Source organism: Camponotus floridanus, unplaced genomic scaffold, assembly GCF_003227725.1.
Source record: "Camponotus floridanus strain SB8 unplaced genomic scaffold, Cflo_v7.5 scaffold4, whole genome shotgun sequence".
In the NCBI taxonomy this organism is placed as follows: Eukaryota; Metazoa; Arthropoda; class Insecta; order Hymenoptera; family Formicidae; genus Camponotus; species Camponotus floridanus.
In genome coordinates, this window is record NW_020229547.1 from 2969442 (window position 1) to 2990330 (window position 20889).

General features: G+C 34.2%; 1 protein-coding gene across 3 annotated transcripts in view; it reads right to left on the bottom strand.

Annotated features, from left to right (window-relative positions):
• Nucleotides 1-20889, bottom strand: part of LOC105251772 (neo-calmodulin) — a 44039-nt gene that overhangs the window by 13319 nt on the left and 9831 nt on the right. Inside the window, exons 1-3 of one of the 3 annotated variants that reach the window (XM_011258777.3) lie at nt 14796-14835; nt 7195-8313; nt 3480-3521 (exon numbers count right to left, since the gene is read on the bottom strand). The exons of 1 other annotated variant lie outside the window; for it this stretch is intronic. In XM_011258777.3, the coding sequence (XP_011257079.1) occupies nt 3480-3521; nt 7195-7281 (129 nt within the window). In that variant the 5' untranslated portion in view covers nt 7282-8313; nt 14796-14835. Of the gene's footprint in view, nt 1-3479; nt 3522-7194; nt 8314-14795; nt 14836-20889 lie in introns of those variants that run through there. One more of the 3 variants, XM_011258778.3, reaches the window with a different exon arrangement.

Here is a 20889-nt window from a genome sequence, read left to right on the forward strand (position 1 = left end):
GTTTAATTTTGTCACTTCTTTGGCCGCATAATTTCATGTAAAAGTATTATACTGCGTTATTTCCCGTCTCGGCCATTTCACCCACTCAAGTTTTGCCCGAAGTGTTTGCGAGCGAGACCCGGAAACCTCTTTCGAAAGATCAATAATTGGAAATGATTGCGGTTGCCCTTGAAAGACTATGCTTTGCGAGACACTGGAGCATCATAAACCAAGCAGATAACAATGGTGTTATTGTTGCGAAAATGCAACCAATCCATTAATTTTTTTTATATTCTCAATTAAAGCTCTTCAATATTCAATGTACAATGTTTTTGCAAACTATCTGTTTTTATAAATTTTGAACCATAATTTTTCATCGCAACAATAATAAACATTTATTTTTAATAATAAAAATCAGTTCAAATAAATTATTACACAAATAATAATTACGATGAAATAAAATCAAATTGTAATCTTGTAATCTTTATGCCCGTTTAAAAATAATCGGAAAAAATTTGCACTAAAATGTGAATCTATAAAATTTCACTGGATATATGTGGCCTAGATTTTCTAGATCGAATAAAGTTTCTCTACATGACAAGATTTATGAGAACGAATTGTAATTTCAGATCAGGATGACTAATCGAATTATAAGTATCGCAAAATGTATACGATACTTATTCTTCGCCCAATTTGTCATATGCAGAAATAATCGCACACGTAGAGGACCAATGCGTCCTTGGAGCGTGTCACTGACTTCCCGTGCAAGGTCTAGAACCGGGTGATTAATAATTAAATAATGTAGCCGCGCTTCAGAGTGGTTGGCGAGGGCAGTGCGGTCAAAGGCATCGATTTTTATCTTCGATTCTAGACCATATCCAACAAATTCGTCTCTGATATCCCGAGAATCGTTTCGTGACAATCTCTCGTTTAACGGACGTATTAATCTCCGCTGGCAAAGGGTGTTAAGGGTGCGCCAAATTTACGCGTTAGTCACGAGAGACCGTATGCTTTTTAAATCTCTGCTAGATGTCTATCTTTGTAATGAGAAGGACCTGATTTCAAAGGATAGATCTGATCGGTAAGGCTGAGCATGATTACTCTCCGGATAATCTCGATTTACTTTCGTTGCAATAGCTACGTTCAAATTAAAAATAAAAGTAATTTAGAAGGTTATTCGCGACATAAAAGTTATTTAATGAGCACGATATTTTAAATAGTTTCTATAGCAGAGATTTTCGCATTAAATTTTATAGTATTAATCCCCAAGATTTCTCCTTTATTCCGTGCTCTTCTCATTCTGCTTTCATAAATGCACTTTAGAAGTACAGGAGTAATTTATGTTCGAACTCGCAAAAAGTGAGTAACGATTTTCCCCACGTATTCATCCCTTCGAAAAATAGTCCTTGACCTACGGTATTTACGAATTGCAAGCGGAAGCATCCGTGCAAAACTTTACGCTATTGAATTTTAAGCTAATGTACCACTCGTGACAACAATAGATATAATTAAGTGAATGATCGCCATTATTTCGCACTCGGTAATTTGGCGATGTAACCTGCATCGCTCGCATTTAAACTTACGCTCATTATATTCTGTTTGTTTCCGCACACATTTTTCAATTAAAAAAATTTATCCCCTTTTCCATCCTAAAAAGAAATATTAAATTTCTTTATAATGGTATGAAATATATGTAAAATTTCAGACTCGTAATACAAGATATTTAAAATAAACGCGAGTAATGTGGAATAAAATCTTTCGACGATATCCTTCATCAATTAAAGATTTGATGAAAAGACGATTGCAAGTTGCATATTTTTGAAATAATTTTTAACGATTGATAGAAATAAGTTGATAATGTCGATTTATAATTTTTCCTTCTGAAATAAGCGACTCCTTATTTATTCGATGAGCACCGAGTCATTCGCAACCTTTGTTTAAGGGCCTATCCAGACAAACTTGCATAGGTGCATATGCATAACATAAGACCATATGGACCAATGAGCATCGAGTATTATGTTATGTAAGTCAATATAGCGATTTAATACTCGATGCTCATTGGTCCATATGGTCTTATGTTATGCATATGCACCTATGCAAGTTTGTCTGGATAGGCCCTAAGGGACCAAATTATGCAACTGCGCATAAGAGATTGCTGCAATATTAAAGTCATAGCGTGTCAAGCGCGCGTGATAAAACATTAGCGCGATGTAAAGCGCGTTGATCGAGATAAAAGAGGTGAATAATTAGAACGGTGGAGCACGAAGATATGCTTGAAAAAAAAATGTCGCGGTTTTAACAAGGCCGAGTCGCATAAACGCGCTCATTAGCAGATGGCATCCGACATTCGTGTCATCGGGCGCCGAGACGAAGACAACGCAAATTTTTCCCCAACGAGCCCCTCTGCCTCCCGTCCTCTTTTTCCTTCCCGCGAGGGACATTTCTGGGGACATAATTACGGTCATCTATTTCAACCTGACTCTCTTTCGCGCGTGATATACTTACTAGAGTTCCGTTCTCTCTCTCTCTCTTCCTGCGGAAATTTTGCGGAAGGAGAAAACAAGACGACAAGAAAGAACGCTACGTAAAAATACGAGGCATGCATTTCTACGCGTTCGCATCTGTTATCAGCAAAAATTATCAGCAGATGGACATGTGCGTGCCATGCGGTTACTCTCTACTTTTATTCTCAACCAATTCAAATTTCAATTAATGACCAGTGTTGTGTCGCCGTTAAGCGATGTAATTGGCATGCATGCTAATCAAGATTACGCTCGAGCCCTTTACATTATTATCGTAAACATCATCGGAAACACGCCGCGAGAGACGACACGTCACAAGCGTTTCGTTCGTGGAAAGGATTGCGGGACCTAAATTCGAGATTCCCAACGGATTGTACGCAAACTATAAATAGAGGATCGACCGCTTTGAATATTATTCTTATTGTTTTGTTATTATTATGTTATTATGTTATTATTATTTTGTTGTGCGGTAAAAGTTGCAGCTTCGCAAAAGAGATTCTTATTTAAGATTCGCGAGGAATGTACTCTCCTCACGCATCACAGCCACGGTCGGATTAAGACATGTCGGAAAATGAGAGAAATTACACAAAGCATACAAAGCCTTTTGTTCGCGCTACACTGCGAATAAATAAGACACGGGAAAAGAATTGGACGATTTTTCATTCCTGACGTCGCAATCCAATTACGGCTACCAAGAGTAACGGACCAGGTATTATTCTAAATGAAATAATTTGCAAATTTTTACGCTCAACGTTTTAGCGAAATGCGCGTGCTCTACGCCTCTACGCATATGTGTATGTGTGGAGCGATGGTATCTATGTTTCTAAAAAAAATATGAGTGAGTAAGTCAGTAAATGATTCACTAGATATCTAGCTAAATAGCTAGTAACTAATTTCTCAACTATATATGTATATATATATATATATATATATATATATATGTATATAGATCTGGATGTATATTATCTTGGTATGTACCTGGCTCAGGCTTCTAAAGCTACTTGTACTGGCGCTGCGAGCCTGCAAACACAAGTACAGTATAGGTCACCAATTACCACGCCACTAGGTGGAAGAATAGATAAAGGTATCGTATACAAGAACGTTGACAACGCTATAGACGCGATGTGTTGGATTGACAGTGCGCAAGGGCGATTTATACGAAGGAACGTAAGTGACAATGCATTTCGCAAATGTCAGAATATACAAGTTACACGCTTGAGATGCGAACAACGCGTGGGCAGAGAAATTCTTATATAGTATGCAACGTAAGTTGGTATGGCAAAAAATCTATTTCCAGCTGGAAGAGAATGGTAAAGTTCAAATTAAGATCTATCACTGATACCGACCGACTTCCTTGACACAATGACATTAAAACAGTCAAACACAATGAATATAAAATATTAAGAAAAAAAAAGTTTTAAGGAATTACGTCATTGTATAAGCGATTTATAAACTATTTTTAGAACTCGTTACATCAAAATAAAATTAATGGAAAGAATTGGTGTTGGCGCGCTTAAAGATGCAAAAATATTATATATAACGGAAAAAATGTATCGGTTTTTACCCACGATTAATTTACGTGTCATCAAATATGTAGCATTAGAAGTGTCGCACACTGAGAACATAGTGTGAGTTACTGGCGTGTGTTACTTGTTTTGCATACATAATGATGTTTATCAAGAGACCTCAGTTTAATGTTATGTTGAGTCGACATCGAATTGTCAAATTACACAAATCACGTAATAGTAATTTCATCAGACTATCTGCTTTCTAACACGGATTGCTATTTAGCTCGCATGATTTCTGAGATATATTAAATCTCTGTTTCCAAATCACTCGAGAAATTCGAATTTAATGTATAATAAAAAAATGTCGCTACATGAATAAAAAAAAACTTTATAATAAAACTTTATAATCTTTATAAAAACTTTATCTAAAAATTAAATTGTATTCGTTAATAAATTTTTTTTCAAAGCAACGTATGGGACAATAATTATCTGCAATCTTATATTCCATTTCGAAATGAAATAGCATTCAATATTACTTGTACTTGATTTATAAAGTTAATACATATATATTGACTGCATCTGCGTAATATCGCACAAAGATTTATCATGTTAACTATCATCGGACACAGAGTTGCTTTTAAAGTAACGTTTGACTTACTTGACGATAGACGGTCTCTCTCTCTCTTTCTCTCGCGTGCAGTCTATCTATCACGAGGGAAAAAGAGCGACCGTGAAATCGGGAAGCTGTCACGTCGGCGAGTCGTGACGGGTTTACCGAGCAAAGTGTGATGCATCGATCGGACCTCTCTTTTGTTGTTTCGGCAGAAACTGTTTCCTTTCTGACACACCCGGCTTGGCTTACGTCGCATGTTAAATCGAGATCGACTACTACTTGTTAACGCGGGACCTACTTTACGTTCGCTCCACAACGGTGTCGTTTCACGGTCTTGAACGAGAGAAAGCTCGATTCGCTCACCGCATTCATTTAATGACTCAATTCTCGTATTTCTCATGATATCAACCATGAAAATATGTCAATCAATTTCATCCTATCTGCCGGATTGAATCCATAAATTGTAGAATTAAGAGAAAGCATTTTGTTTAAATTAAAATACACTACTGCTAAGTTTAATATTTGCGTTAATCGAAATCAGAATTGACAATCAGAAAATTGTTTTTTCTATTCATGAGTTAATTCTGATTTTTTCATAAAATAAAAATCATAAGAATACATTATATTATTAACTGAGATTAATGCATATTTACTCTTACTATTGAATAAGATGGATTTAAATTGCTTTTTTGTAACAAGATATTATATTTTCAAATATTCATTTATATGTGTAAATTGAAAATAAAAAGAGAGCGAAGTACTATATATATAAAGTGTTTATAAAAATGTAATTAATATATCGTTATACGAAATAATTTTTTTTTTATTTCAGCGTGACACTCGAAATGAAATATTAAATCCCAAAAATATTTTTGGCAATAATGTGCGGATACATGAAATAATGGAAACGTGAGCGAGCGCGTATCGGAAAAACGTCTCAAATGTTGACAGAACAAGTTATGCAATTTTGATGAACTTTTGAAATAGTGTGCGTGCGTGTATATATGTCTGTGTGAAACTTGGGTCGATATCGTTGTATTATCGGTCGTTTGAAAAACTTTCTTCCTCTCCTTTATTGCGCACGAGTTATTAATTATGCGTACACGTGCGAAATATAAGTTACGCGCGTATTTATACTTAATTTTCTATTCAACTAATTAGTTTGTAATAAGTTCATCAGGCCAGCAAAACGTTATCGATGTATACGTCTTGGGCGAAAAATGAAGAATTGAAGCACATTTTATTTCTATTTTTTTATCTTCTGTTCCCTCTGTCGGGATTCTTCGATGATATTGATCGTTATAAAAAAAAACATCAACCTATTAAGATTATAATCTACAAATATCTGTGTTATTTGCATCTGCGTTTGTTTCATATATACATATATAGAATCGTTGTACAAATATTTTAACTAGGTTTTTTTCTTTTTGCACTTTCAATAATTTTTTTGATTATAATTAAAATAATATTTTCAAAATTCTTACATAGAACGTGCTTGTTGTAACTGTATATGGTCAGTCATTTCCTTAAAATATTTTGTGTAATTTCTTCAACACAAGTTTAATTTAGCATTAATTGAGTTGTAAATACATATGTGTAAAAAATAGTTTTTTTTTATTCTAAATAATACTAATTTTCTAATAATAATTTATTTCATAAAACGATATTAAACGTATAGTATCGTAGTGTATCTTTTCCGATCATAATTTGTAACAGTTAAAAATACTTTACACGAAAGAATTCGCGAAATAACTCCCTTTTATGCGCGGTGGCTTAATACGTTATTAAAACTGCGTATAATTTTTCCAAGCAATTAAAGAGATAACATTTATTATATTCATTATATCTTGTATAGTACTGTAGTTTTTAACCAGAAAATATGTGCGCGACAATTCATAATTAATTCCACGCGCGTAATTTCTTCATATAAGAAACCTCGTTAAACGCTTAATAAAGTACGCCTGCGATAAGTTTCACTGTCTATATCTCATGCCTATCGTTTCGCGAAATTAATTGCCCTATAAAAACACGCCGACTCTCGTTTACTTTACGTCTCGCGTGATCCGCGTACGATATCAACCACCCATTGTTGGCAATATTATGCATTCATCGACGTCGTTTCCCCTCACGTATGTGTTTCAAGGGGAGCTGTCGTCGTAATTCAAGCATATAATTCCAGCCTAACAATTTATGATAATGATGTTAATATTATTTCAATTTGGGCGTTCCATGTTATTATTCGCTTCTTTTTTTTTCTTCTCATAAATAATTCATACTAATTCATTTTTTCGTTTTATTCTATTTGTATTTTTTTTTAAATAAAAAGAATAACTCTTTTGAAAGACGACGAGCCTCTAGATTGACAATCCGATCGCAACGTCAATCAAATCGACTTTCTGTCGATATCTGCGCGATAAAAATCATTAAAATTCGATTAAAACTTCCCTCGGCGCGTGAATCGCAAAATCGTGAGAGACAAATTTCTGGCCGCCCTTTGATCGAAGGGAACTCGACACGCGTGAATGATGACGAAAAATTCACTTTGACGTGCATAATCGTGCGCAATTTTTACCTTGCTCCGGTTTCGCGGTGCGAAGTCTTCCTTGCTGGCTTTCCTGCGCTTGTCTTTGAGGATCATCCTCGCCGCGGCGAACGCCATCTTGTCGTCGATGTACCTTTTTCGGCGATCCTCGTGAAATAGGCAAACAACTCGTCCAACGATTTAACAATTAACGAGCCTCTCGAACACAACAGTGTAAACAGGATCACCGATGCGACAGGGTATAACGATATTCCCTTTATTGCTGCTATTGCTTGTCGATCGACACGCCCGTGCGCGCTTATTTCTAGTTGTGTATGCGTATCTCGCAATATTTACAAGTGTTTGCTTCGTATGTATATATTTGTGCGCTCGTATATATACTTGTGTGTATACGGGGGATAATTTATATACGCGGAGGCTACCAATGTGCTATACGCGCACTATTCCTTTTATCGCGACCTTTATCGTTATCGTTTAACTACCGCCTATCGTATCGTCATCGCCATCCTATTGTTACCCTCGTTCTCGTTTTCGTAGCCTTGTCTCTCGACCCCGATCTATTCCCTTTAACGCTATTCTCTCTCTATCTCTTTCTCTCTCTAGACTCTCCGTCGACTTCAGCTTCCGGTATCTCTCGTCGAAACGAAGAGATCCTTTCGAGGTCGATCGATACGAGGAGGAATGAAGCGAGACGCGCGTCGTTCAACACTATCGTTTTCGCTTCTTCTTCTTTTCCTCTCAAGCGTTTGGATGCGAGCGCGGCCAATAATCGCGACGCATCGTCACGGAAGTTGGCAGGTCTGGCGGGTATCGCTCACTTCATCGCGACGGCGACCGGCCGACCGGAAGCGGGGGGCCAACGAGGGTGCCGGCGTCACGTTCCTGCCGGCGCTTCTTTTCGGGTTTGCTGCTCGGTGGCGGGATCTCGCGAAAGCTCGTCGGGAACATTTGCCCCGTCGTGACGTGGTGTGATTACGCGCCCCTTGATCGATGACACGCTGCCGGTTCCTTATCGTGCGCACCTCGCTCGCGTGTTTGCACAGGGTGGTTCGGCGATGCCTTCTTTATGAATCCTCGCCGATTCTGGCGATTAGCGGCGAGCGATGCTTCTCTGCGTCGGATTCGGCTATCCTAATTACGACCATCGATCTAGAAAGAAAGAGAGAAGGGAGAAGGTGGTCTCGTGGCCTCGTTTTCGCCGAGATCTACGCTCTACACACGCGAGACTCGCATGATGGGTCGCGTTAGAGGCAGCTCGTTTCCCGTAGAGGAGTCGATAAGTCGATGAGAGCGGAAGAAGCGTTTAAAGGGTACCGTATTTTTAGCACGACACTGGGATAGAGCGGATCAAAAGGGGTGACCTTCGATGATTGATCTTTCCGCTTGATTTTTCGTCCCGTTCTTAACGTAAATGTATGAGAATTCAAAAATTCAAACGTATACAGACGTGAAGATTGAAGTTTCGAAATGGGCGTAGCATAAAAAATTTGCAAAAATTGAGCGGAGATTAAAAGAAGCGAAAGATGAAGTATGAGATTTGATCGAATCCTGACACATCACAATAGACAAGATTATACCTTTTTGCGCGCGAAGGAACGTATAAAATATTCTATTAACGCCGTGCGTTGCCAGCATTTTAATGCATATACCGTGATTTCGCATTCATACAACGCGATTTGCAAAATGGTTACTCCATCAGGAGATTTACTATCATCGTTGTTGTTTTGTGCGCCGTATATATCGGCAGACAGAGAAAGAGTGACACGTTCCTCTTTCAAAAAAGAGAGAAAATATTGAGAGCCCACATGCGCTTCTTTAATATGATGTAATATAAATTTGTAATACAAGCTAAAACCCACGATAAATAAATAAACAATATATAAATAAATTTGGGAAATATAAAAAATTTTTTTATTTTAAAATAAAAAATTTTTTTATTATAAATTTATATTATATCATATTATTGAGAGTTGTGATTTATTTTTTTTTTTTTTAATATTTTAGCGTGTCATGATGGTCTTTATCGATCAGATCAATTATATAGACTAGTTTAGTCACAAGTTTTGGACAATTTTTGTAATAAAAAGAGGGAAAAACTGGGATAAACTTTGATAATTTTTTTTTATGAAGGGGGAGAATACACGATATATCTCGTGTCTTGAAAATAACTTGGAAAAATAGCAAAAAAAGATGACAAAATCAACATTAATCTTTTAAATACTCTTGTTTCTCGGCAATTAAGAACCTACTTTCTTGACTCCACTTGGTTAATTTACTTATTAAGAATTTAATTTATACATTTTTCCCTCATTTACATGCATTGGTTTTTATCTCTCTTCTCTCGTAGGAGTTCTTTGAAATTTAAAAACTCTCTTTTTCCCTGGAATTTTTTTCTAAATTGTATAATATAATTAGCAACAACAGAGTGCGCAAAATAACAAAGTATTTTTCTAGATAATATTTTGTTATTTTATATTTCAAACTTAGTAATAAAATTTATGTTAATTAACATTAATTAAGGCAAATCTTGGAACAAGATATAGATCGAGCGAAATTTTTCTAATAAAATAAAATTAAATTAAAAATTAAATTTGAAAGATAAAGCTTATAAGATTTCACTGTTTAAAGCTAACGGGACAGCGGATGATGGATGAACGTCGAGATAAAATTCAGAGAAAGAGAGAGCAGAGTAACAAGCTGAACGGAGCGTATCCGTGGGTTTCTGATGCGCGCGGATTCGTGGAAACTGGAACTTCAAACATAATTGAATTCCATCAATTATCGTGTGATGTGCGCAAATATGTATATAAATTTTCCTAAATGGAATTAGGTAGCTCTTGTAGTAAAAAAAGAGATGGGACACAGAGAAATCCTACCAAGTATTTTCAAATCTGAAAGTATCGCTACCGTAACACGATACGAGAATGTCGAACATAAATGGACGAGGAATCGTTTTATATGTCTCCCCATTGTGAAGGAGCTTCATTGTCATTCTTGCAAATCGAAAACGTTCAATTTCTCGTGCTCTTCCACTCATCTTTGGTACTCTCGCGGGAACTTGGCGTATACGAGTAGTATTGATCATTCCCAGGCTGCAGCCCCCTTCTTCCCACTTCACCCCCTCCTCCCAATTTTCCTAGCGTTCTCCGACCATCATTCCGCGTCCTCCGACCTCCGATCTCTGACCTCCGACCTCTGTATCTAAACCTAACCTCCTATAGGCTACATCTGTCCTTGCCCACAGGCATCAGGCATCGCGATACGATTTGATACATATTTTTCGAACATCTGTATCTTTCCATGTCGAGATACAATTTTATGTATATATATATATATATATATATATATATATATATATATGTGTGTGTGTGTGTATATAATTTATTTAAATATTGAAAATCTCTGAAAATACTGATTTAGAAATCAAAACATTTTATACAATAATAATATGTACAATAAAATAAAATATGTACAAATAATGTAATTCTTTTGTCATTGTTCAATTGTGCAATTATTCATTTAATAAAAATTGATGACACAGTTATTATAAACATAATTATTCTATAAATAAACCGATAATATTTTAAGAAGATTAATAAATGGACAATTTTCAACGAGGATCTATATCAATAACACAGCCTCGGACAAGTAAATTTTTTCCCAATGGACAGACAGATAGGACACATATCGGAAGTTTACTACATGTTAAATTTGCACCTGTTGCCGCTAATAAATTATCTTGACATTTATTATTAGACGATATATTCGACGATACATGACGTTGCTAATCAGCTGATTACAATTCAACTTTGAGATTAGAGACGCGACATGCCGCTTTTTATTGATGATTGAATGTACGAAAATGAAGATTCGCGTTCGAATGTACGAAAATACGTGTACGTATATAACGCACACGAATGCGCGCGCACAATTATCCAGGTTCACGTCCTACTTACGATATCGAACTGCACAAGAGTTGGCCGCAAAACGTTTCTGCCATTGACCGTTCACTGGCGCTTACACTTATAATATAATTACACTCTAATATTATGATAATATTCTTTTATTATTTCTTTTATTCCAAATTAGATTGAAAATCACGAGAACTATTTAAATTTATTAAATTTTAGTATGTCATGTGATGTATGTAAATAAGTGAAATAACAATATATAAGTTGAAATAACAATATATTGTATGATGTAATAATTCACATAATATTTTAAAAAATTGCAAATATTTTAAAAAATTAATATTACTCAGAAATCAAGCAAAATTTTTTAGACACGTGCATATGTATAACATTCGTTTATGTATATATATATTAAATATTGCATTAATATTAATTATCAGCGGAAAAATAAAATAAGTTGAGAACGTTAGTATCAACCGCCATTTAAACGAAAATCATATTCATTAATAAATAGGTATTGATTTTTATTAAATTCGAAATATACATATCTATCGTTTATTAAAAAAATTCCAAATATTTTTGAATCAATTCGCGATATCCACTTAATACATGTATATTCCACACAACACGTGTAAAACACTGATAAGCTTTCCACGAATACATGCGAATATTTGCGAGATCGATCGAAAATTGAGTGAAACTGCGGGCTTCAAATCCGCGATGGCAGAAAGCAGAATTTTGCCATTTATCAGTTTCCATTTGCCAGTTAGTTTCTAGAAAGCGTAGAAATTCTATGCTTTTATTTGCCCTTTGTGAAACGATAATCTGTCAACGCGCGGCTTTTTTCCCCGATCATTATTTCGCCATTTATTCGCACGACGGATGGAGAACGGTGAATGTAAAAATTTATCATTCACTTCACGCCGACATCAAGTGTTATATGTTGATTAATTGAACTGTAACAATATTCATATTATCGCCTTCACGTCGAATTACTCCCGCGCAAGTAGGGCTCAGAATGATATTATCGAGACACAAGCAAAAAATTACACAATACATCAATTAAAAAACTAAAGAGAACAATGGAATTTCGATGGCATCAATGAATTGCAAAAAATAATACAAAAAATGATATATCATTTATCGAGACATACAAGCAAAAGATGATATATTCTGTTAAAAAACAAAAGAGGACAATAAAATCTCGACGGGATCAATATATTGCGAAAAATGTAAAAGAATGTCCAATCATTTATAAACTGCTCGTCGATCTCGAATAATAAAGAATTCTTGCTCAACGATCTCGAATAATATAGAATTCTTGCTCAATTATAAAGTACAATGTTTTTTGAATAAACAAAAGTTTTTTTAAAAAAACAGATTTGAAATTGTAAAGACAAAAAAATGTTCCATGGATACGATGCAATTATAATTAAATTATCATTAAAATATTGGATTGTAATATATAATTGAATTATTATATGCAGAATTATTATATAATCATTTATATACTTTTTATTTTTTTATTAATATTTTTATTAATAGTAATTTTTATTAATAAATTTATTTAATAATGAAATTCCAAATATTTTGATTTCACCAAAAATACAGTGATTTGAAAAATTTAATTCATCTCGTATAAAAAAATCTGGTTTTTACTTGTCAAATAATTTAGTAATTATAATAATAGATGATAATTGGAATCTCTCGTTATTTGCCATTCATCTCTAAAATTTTCCCGCGAAATACAGGGTTGCGTATAATTTATGCAATTATCGTTGCCGCATGCGACATACATGCAATGTAAATTCGTTGAACGCTCTTTATCGACATGAAAGTTTAAAAGTCGATTTCAAAGTCCCATATTTCGCATAGTTCTCGAGATTTTTGTAATTTTTATACATTTATATTTTACGCGATGTTGCTTTTGAGTACCCACTTGCAATAAAATATAACAAGTTCCAATTACGATAATGTAACCACTTTTCATTTTCGTGATATTAATATCTGTAAAATTTATGCTGGAAAACGTTCCAATGTATTGATATCGTTCTAGCTTTTAAATAAACAAAAAAGCACGAATCAGAGCTTTTGCTTGTTAAATCTTTCAGATTCTTTCCTTTGAAAGAAATCTCATTATACTGACAATATTTTTAAGACGAAATCAGAGTGTAAAACGTAGGAATTTTAATAATATTAAAATATACGTTTCTTTTTCAAGAGAAATTATATGATCTTACGTAAGATATAATATGAAGTAGATATATATCGTATGCCATATCTTCTTATCGATTATCTTACATTCAGAATAATGATTGACCTTATAATTATTTAGAGAATTGTAGTTACATAATATATAATAAAATTGATTTATTAAAAATCTGAATGACGCACACTGTTTTAACACGTCAGTGCGATTGATAGAAATAATATAACACAAAAAAAATGTTGATTGCATTTTTTGTTCATTTGTCTGCTCATATATATATTTTTTTCATTTTTAATATATTTTCATAAAATTTTGTAAAAAGAATGATTTATTACATATTTATTTTAAAAAAATATACTTTGATAAATTCTTTCTCGAAAATTTGAGATTTAGCTATATGTGAGCAACGTAAGAGGATCATAAATAGAATTTTTCTCATAAAAGTCTTATATGAAAACATCAAACTAAACTTGTCTATATTTGACCGGCCACTATTCCACGCTGCATCATACAAATGCAAATTCTGCGGGTGTGTCTTGTTCATGCATGGCAAATCGCGACGGCATTTTTATATTCTGAGTATTTAACATCAGCAATCATCGGTTATAACGTGTGTCGTGAACGCTTTCTCAAATATCTCTATCACAAAATTCGTGTTATCAAGGAACACCTGCTAAAATAGATGAATGCAAAATTATGCACTTGCATCATGTGAATAGCATTTCATTAGATTCCATAAAAAATATTACACAAAATGTGTGTGTGTGTGTAATTTCGAAATACATTTAATTGATAACAAAATGTATTCTCAAAGAAAGATGCATTTTAGCTGCCTGATCTTCAACAATCAAGATTAATTCTCTACGCTAAAAAGATAGCTGAGAAAAAGAAAATTGCGAGCAGCGCATAGTATTTAGAAACCATTGATGGAAAGAATGATGCAAAGTCTGGGCAAATTATGTATGAGAAAGTTGTTGGTCGAAAATGATATATATACGTTATCTCTTAGATGTCCATTCCCAGGAACAATCAGAGCGAAAAGATGCACGATAGCGCAAGCACATTAAAGGAGAAAGAGCGAATGTCAAAAGGGAAGATAGGAAAGGGGCTCCTCACGAGACAACTCACTGACCACTCGACGAAAATGTCAATGCAACGATCGGCTCGTCCGGCGAAAACGAGCTATCGGTGACATCTAAGAGCACTCGCAAGGGCTTTAGCGAATCGTCCTCCCACGAATCGTCCTCTCGCGGGACCAAAGGGATCGACGCGCGATGTAACTTGTGCACGATACCCGCCATTTTTGAGGAGATCACAGATGCCGCCGGCGAAATTTTCAGCTTGTGTATACGTGGAGAGAATGTGCATGTGCGTGTGTGCATATGTGTATATATGTGTGTGTCGCGAAAGCGAAGATGATCGGGATCGTAAAAATTAATCGGCGCGATCGCGGCGAGTCATTATTCCGCGGGCCGATGACGGAGGCCAGTCGAATTACCGTGCGAACTTACGTGCTCGTTGCTGAGCAGATGGCCTGTGACTGACACCCTCGATCCGCCACGCGCCCTCGCGCAGCCAATGCTGCGAATTCCAGGCGGTCGCTCGCGCGCAGGTCCACGCACCCGCACCCGCACCCGCGCCCCCCCTCCCCCCGCCCGCCCGCCCGCCACACGATGGTCCTTTCCTTCCTTCGTCTTCCGCCGTTTCCCTCGGCATATTCTTTCATTTTTCGATGCTCGACGACGGGAGGAGTCCCGCATCTTTATCCCCTGCTCGGACCTTCCTTCGCGCTTTAAGATCCATTTTCTAATCTCTCGACGTGCGGGAGTAAAATAGTGATATAAATACTTAGCTGGAAATATTGGTAGCATTTTATTCATAAGACAAAGATACCCTTTAAATCATGTACGTGTCATATATTAGAATGTGCATTTTTTTTAGTTTTTTTCTTTCACATAAAAGATATAAGATAAAATCATTATATGACTGGATACATTTATGAAACTCTTCCTTTAATTTTTTTTCTGAAAGTAAAAGAAATTTATGTCACTATTCTCTCTTATACATGTAATATTTATATACAAATCTCTTTTTTCACTTTGATTTTATCTCGAGATCTACTTCTTTGATGTATTGATAATAAAAAGATATTCTTCGTGATATTTGAACATTTATTTATTACTAATATTTCTAATTTTCTTTCTTTCTTTCTACAATTTTTTATGTATTTAAAATTATTTTTCTAATTATTGTATGCGTGATACACTCATAATGAAACTCTTTTTATATCATAATGGATCTTTCGTTCATTTTTCGATCTTCCATTTCAGCTCCCCCGAACTGTGCTCTTTTTATCGCAAAATAATCTTTTATTTTTAAGTTGTACAGGAATTTGAATAGATTTATATAAAATTCTATTCAGCAAAAATTTCATCTTGCAACGTAACAATGCATCGCGCAAATAATAAACAGACACGAACAACAGCTGATGAAGGCGAACGGGAAAGCGAATGAGAAGGAGACGATTGTTCAACAAAAATTTAAAAACGCCGAACAAAACACAATGTGCTTTATGTGCGAGGCAAAGCGAGGTAAAGTTCCGAGGAGTTGCTACGGGCTTTTGTGAATTTTCCATTGTTAAGTATCGGCAGGTGTCAAACGAGCTATCGTGGCACGCATTACGTAAATTACTTGCCAGAGTCCCTCCTCGCTTCTATTTATCGTTCCGAACGATAGATTTGCCCCGTCTCTCGTCTATCGAGCGTTCTTGCAAAACCATTTTACGATAAATGTCGTCATCGTAAAGCCTCGAAACTCGGCGGTTGAGAAAATTCTGCGAACGCGCGAGAAGAGACGTATCGCGCTCTTGACATTTCGCTTCTCACAGCTTGCTTTGTCTCTCATTGCAACGTAAACTGCTCGTTATCAAGCTTTTTCCCTGTTCGTTCCTCGCTTTGTAAAATCAGTGTTGACAGACAAAGAGACATTTTATACTGATGCCGGCGTCTGTATAAAGTGTCTCCTTTAGTCGCGATTACCACACATACCCACATTATCAGTAACATACAAATAATAATAATAATAATAATAATAATAATAATAATAATAGTATAGAGTAAATAATAATAATAATAATAATAATAATAATAATAATAATATAATAATAATAATAATAATATAGTATAATGTATAAATCTGATATTATTCGAATTATCGAGAATGCTAAAAGATTGAAAACTGCGACTTGCGTTTCTAGTTTCGCTTTTGATATGTTTAAAATTTTCTTTCACTCTTTAATTTTTGTTTGCAACAAAAATTCGTAACATTTATCATATTTATTGCGGCATTTAAATATTATTGATTTTATTGATACAACTATTTTTTCATAAATAATATTTTATAAATTAATATAAAAATTTAAGAATATATTTAAGGAATTTATAACTCAATTTAATATATATAATTCAATTAATCATTTAATATATATAATTCAATTTACTCATTTACTCGTTTAATATATATAATTCGATTTACATATAATATATATTAATAACGTTTAAATTAATCATGCATCTATTCTAAAAAAAAAGTAAAACTTAAGAGGATTTAAATTTTTTTATGATAATATATAAAAGTGATATTTTATGTATATAAAAATGTTTGTAAAAATTAGCAGATTGCATGTAATAACTCTTATTTTTATCGCAAATTGAAATTGTAATCTATATAAAAATCTGAGTACGGCAAAAGATGGTTTGATCGTTCTTATATAGAAAAGTAGTATAGCATTATATTAGACAGACGCAAGTCTGATTTTATACGTGTCTCACTACTTACTCGGCTTTAAATATACGCTCAATATTTATCAACAGATCATGTCTATTTTAAATATTGTGTCAATAATAATGATTGGAGCAACGACGATAATAACAACGATAACGGCGATAAAAATAATGATAACGATTTAAATAGATTAATAATAATGACGTAATATCTAATTAAACGCGACGTTATATCTACAAAAAAGTCCCTAACATCATTATCAAATAATTACTTGACGCAATACTTGATACAATTAGCAGGTAAAAATAATGTAATTTCGTCAAATATCATCTCGTCGAATATCAAGGTTGTTTAAAGGTCGAGGTCGCGATATGTAATTTTAACGAAATGTCATTACCAATCCATAGTCCAACTCATCGATACGTCAACAGTCCAGCAATATGCATAATACATAATCGCATCGCGGGATCGGTGTGTAAGCTTTTAAAGAGAATGAAGGTGTCACATACCCACCTGATGTGGTGCTTAAACGAGAAATAGCAAAGAGGCAAGTTGCGCGAGACATGAACGAACATTTCTAAGGACACCGAAGAGAGCGATTTCAGATAGTACACAGATAGACAAGCATAGACGAGACAGGCGAGTGTGGTCCTGAGTAGTACGACATTAACATAATACCGACATATATACCAGGTGACGCGAGCGCGTCGGTAACCCGTTCACGACTCGCGAGCGAATATTACCGACTGACGCGAGGAGCTTTTTTGACAAAACGGCGACAGGAGGAAAGGGAAGCTTCCAAAGAGGAAAAAGCCATGACTTACCGACGGTATGCGAAAGCTTTACGATATGCAACGCACTTACCTGCAAAAGAAAGAAAGGACCACGCGTTAGAAACCGGAGATTTTTTTCACTATCGGTGCACGCCGTCAATTATGTATATAATTTAACGAAATGATTAAAATCGTCAGTGTTTTTCAAAGAGTATTCAGTTTAAAATAATGCGTTATATTAATTAATAATAATTAATTATAATTCGCTTTCGAGTTATCACGGATTTATATCTTGATTATTTTTGAGCAGTCTTTTTGTCCGCATGTCAATTTATAATTTATAATTTAAAGAGATATTAATTCTTTTCGCTTCTCACGCGTCATCTTCAAAATTTATGTGAATCATTAATTTTGTTATAAAATATTGGATTATTATTATAGTAATTTAATTTTTATAGATTATTACTAGTTAAAAAATAAAAATTTCAGAAAGAAAATGTAAGAAGCAAAGATATATATATATATATATATATATATATATATATATATATATATTGCCATATCATATGATTAAAGTTAAGATTGCATTAAGATTGTATTAATTGGTTAACTAACAATATGGTTAATTGTAACTAGTATAAATAATGTAATCAATAATTACAATTAATGAATAACAGAAATAATTAAAACTAAAATAATCATCCAACATGACTTGTTATAATATTATTATCGTATTTAGAAATTATAATTAATATTTGTATCTAATAATTGATTTTATCGATTTATCACCTTTGAATGTCTTCCACTTGCATCTGGTTATCACTTCGTTCCTTTCTGCTCCTGGCCCTTTTTGCTTCAGATAATTTTGCGACTTTTTGTCTGTATATATCCACTTGCACATTGTACGTTTGTGTGTAATGTACTTCACTAATTTAACAGTTTCCCAACAATAAGTCACTCGCTTTTCGCAAAACTGAAACTTTCGCAATATGACAAGTCGGTAAATTAATTCAACGTCATTTACGCAGATTGAGAAACGCGTTACAATTCTAATTTTATAAATCGGAGGTATCCAGATTCACCCGTTGTTTAATTCGGTACTCCCGATACTTATTCACACGTAAAATTCACTTTCGACGGATAAAATAATATGAGAAACACGAGGCATGCGATTCCGCATATATAACGCGACTGTAATTATTACGAAGGATTTAGAAAAGGCTTAGGGTAAGTACGGTGAGGAAAAACGCGTCACGATGCAACTCTTCCAGGAAAAGACGGCGCAAAAATTTCTCGTAACAAATATAAGACTCGAGCGATGCTTTCGTAATTTTCAACAGTTTTCACGATAAACGAAAGTCAGTTAAATAAAAATTATTTTTAGACATACAGCGAGTGTAACGAATTAAACGAATTAAAATACGGAATATGAAACGCGGCGTACTTCACCGATTACCTTCATGTTTCCATGGTAACTTGGCGCGGGATTATTATTATATACAGCGGCAAAAATAATTCTGGTATTGCTATAAATATATCAAAAGACACATTAATCTTTTTTGCGGATCAATCGATGCGCAAAAATATAAGTCAGTTGCATCGACATTTTAGACACTCGTTCAAAATCATTTTCGATTAATAAAATTATGCGAGAAATAACGGGAATTATTCGGATCCGCGTTAATGCGATCCGACTGCAACAGTTATGGAAAATTTAGAAAGAATTAAATGAGTGAGAAAAAATAGCGAACCGCGTCTAAAATAAGAGTGTGTTTCTTCCGGGAAAAATCCAGTGCAAAAAGCTCCACGCGATATAAACTCACTCGCGTTCCGCGAAAGATAAAACTTTCGAATCCCGCCATGTGCAATGCTCGGTAAATCACGTCAATGTCACTTACGAAGATCATTATGATTACGCGAACTGATAAACGCAATGTGACGGTCACTCGTTATTAAATTCGGCACTCACAATTCCGACATTCACAATCGACGAGTAAAAAAATACGAGAAGCGCGGAAAAGGCGCGACCCCACCGTGCGCCTTGATACGACTGATGCGAAGGAATTTGACAGGCGCGGAGTGGGGGGAAACACGGTGGCGTGACGCGTGCTACGTCACGCACACAAAAAATCCCTTGCGACGTAAAAAAATACGTAAACAAAGCTCGTACCACGCTTTTAAAGTGTCTCGTTCGAAACAATAGTTAATAAGAATTATTTTATGATAAGCGCAAGAATACGTGATAGGAATTAAAACACGAAACGTGAAATGTTTAAAGCACTAATTGTGACATTTTACATGCTATCGTAAAGTGTGATTTACACGATGCTTTTTTTTAACTATTAAGATGCTAATTTACTTATAAAAAAGCATTATTTGTACTTTAAAATGCTAGTAAACTAGTTTCTTTTGCTCTAATTGTGGCATGTTGATCAAATTAAAATATCTCAACTTTACTAGTCCGTAGCGCACTAACATGTTAGCCAATAAAAATTTGCTCATAAAAAACTAGCTAGTAAAAAATATCATAAGTTAATAAACCACGTTTAACGGCGCGAAATTTGTATATAGTATAAATATTGATAATTTGTGTAAAAAGAAATTAATAATTAATATTACGAATATAAAATTAAGTTATAGTAAAGAAATTAAGCTTTTAAATTTATTGAATTTCAAATGTGAAATTTTGTTTTATCAATTAAACTGCGTATATAACTTTTGGAAATTGACTAAGTTTACATTTTTTCGTATAACATTATCTGTATCCTCTTATATTTATAAAATTTAGAGAATGAATTCTTAACGAGAATATTTGAAAAACATGCTTTCTTTCTTTTTCATTTAAATTTTTTCTTAATTATTTCAATTTTCTCACAATTCCAATGTCGAATTAAATTTCTTGTATATTTTCTTGTGTTTTTTAAATTATATATTTAATTCAACAAATATAATGCTTATGTTAATGTTTACAAATATAATATTTTTTAATTAAACTACTTTAAATAACATTATTATATCATTAAAAAATTTATAAATTTTATAGTCTTAT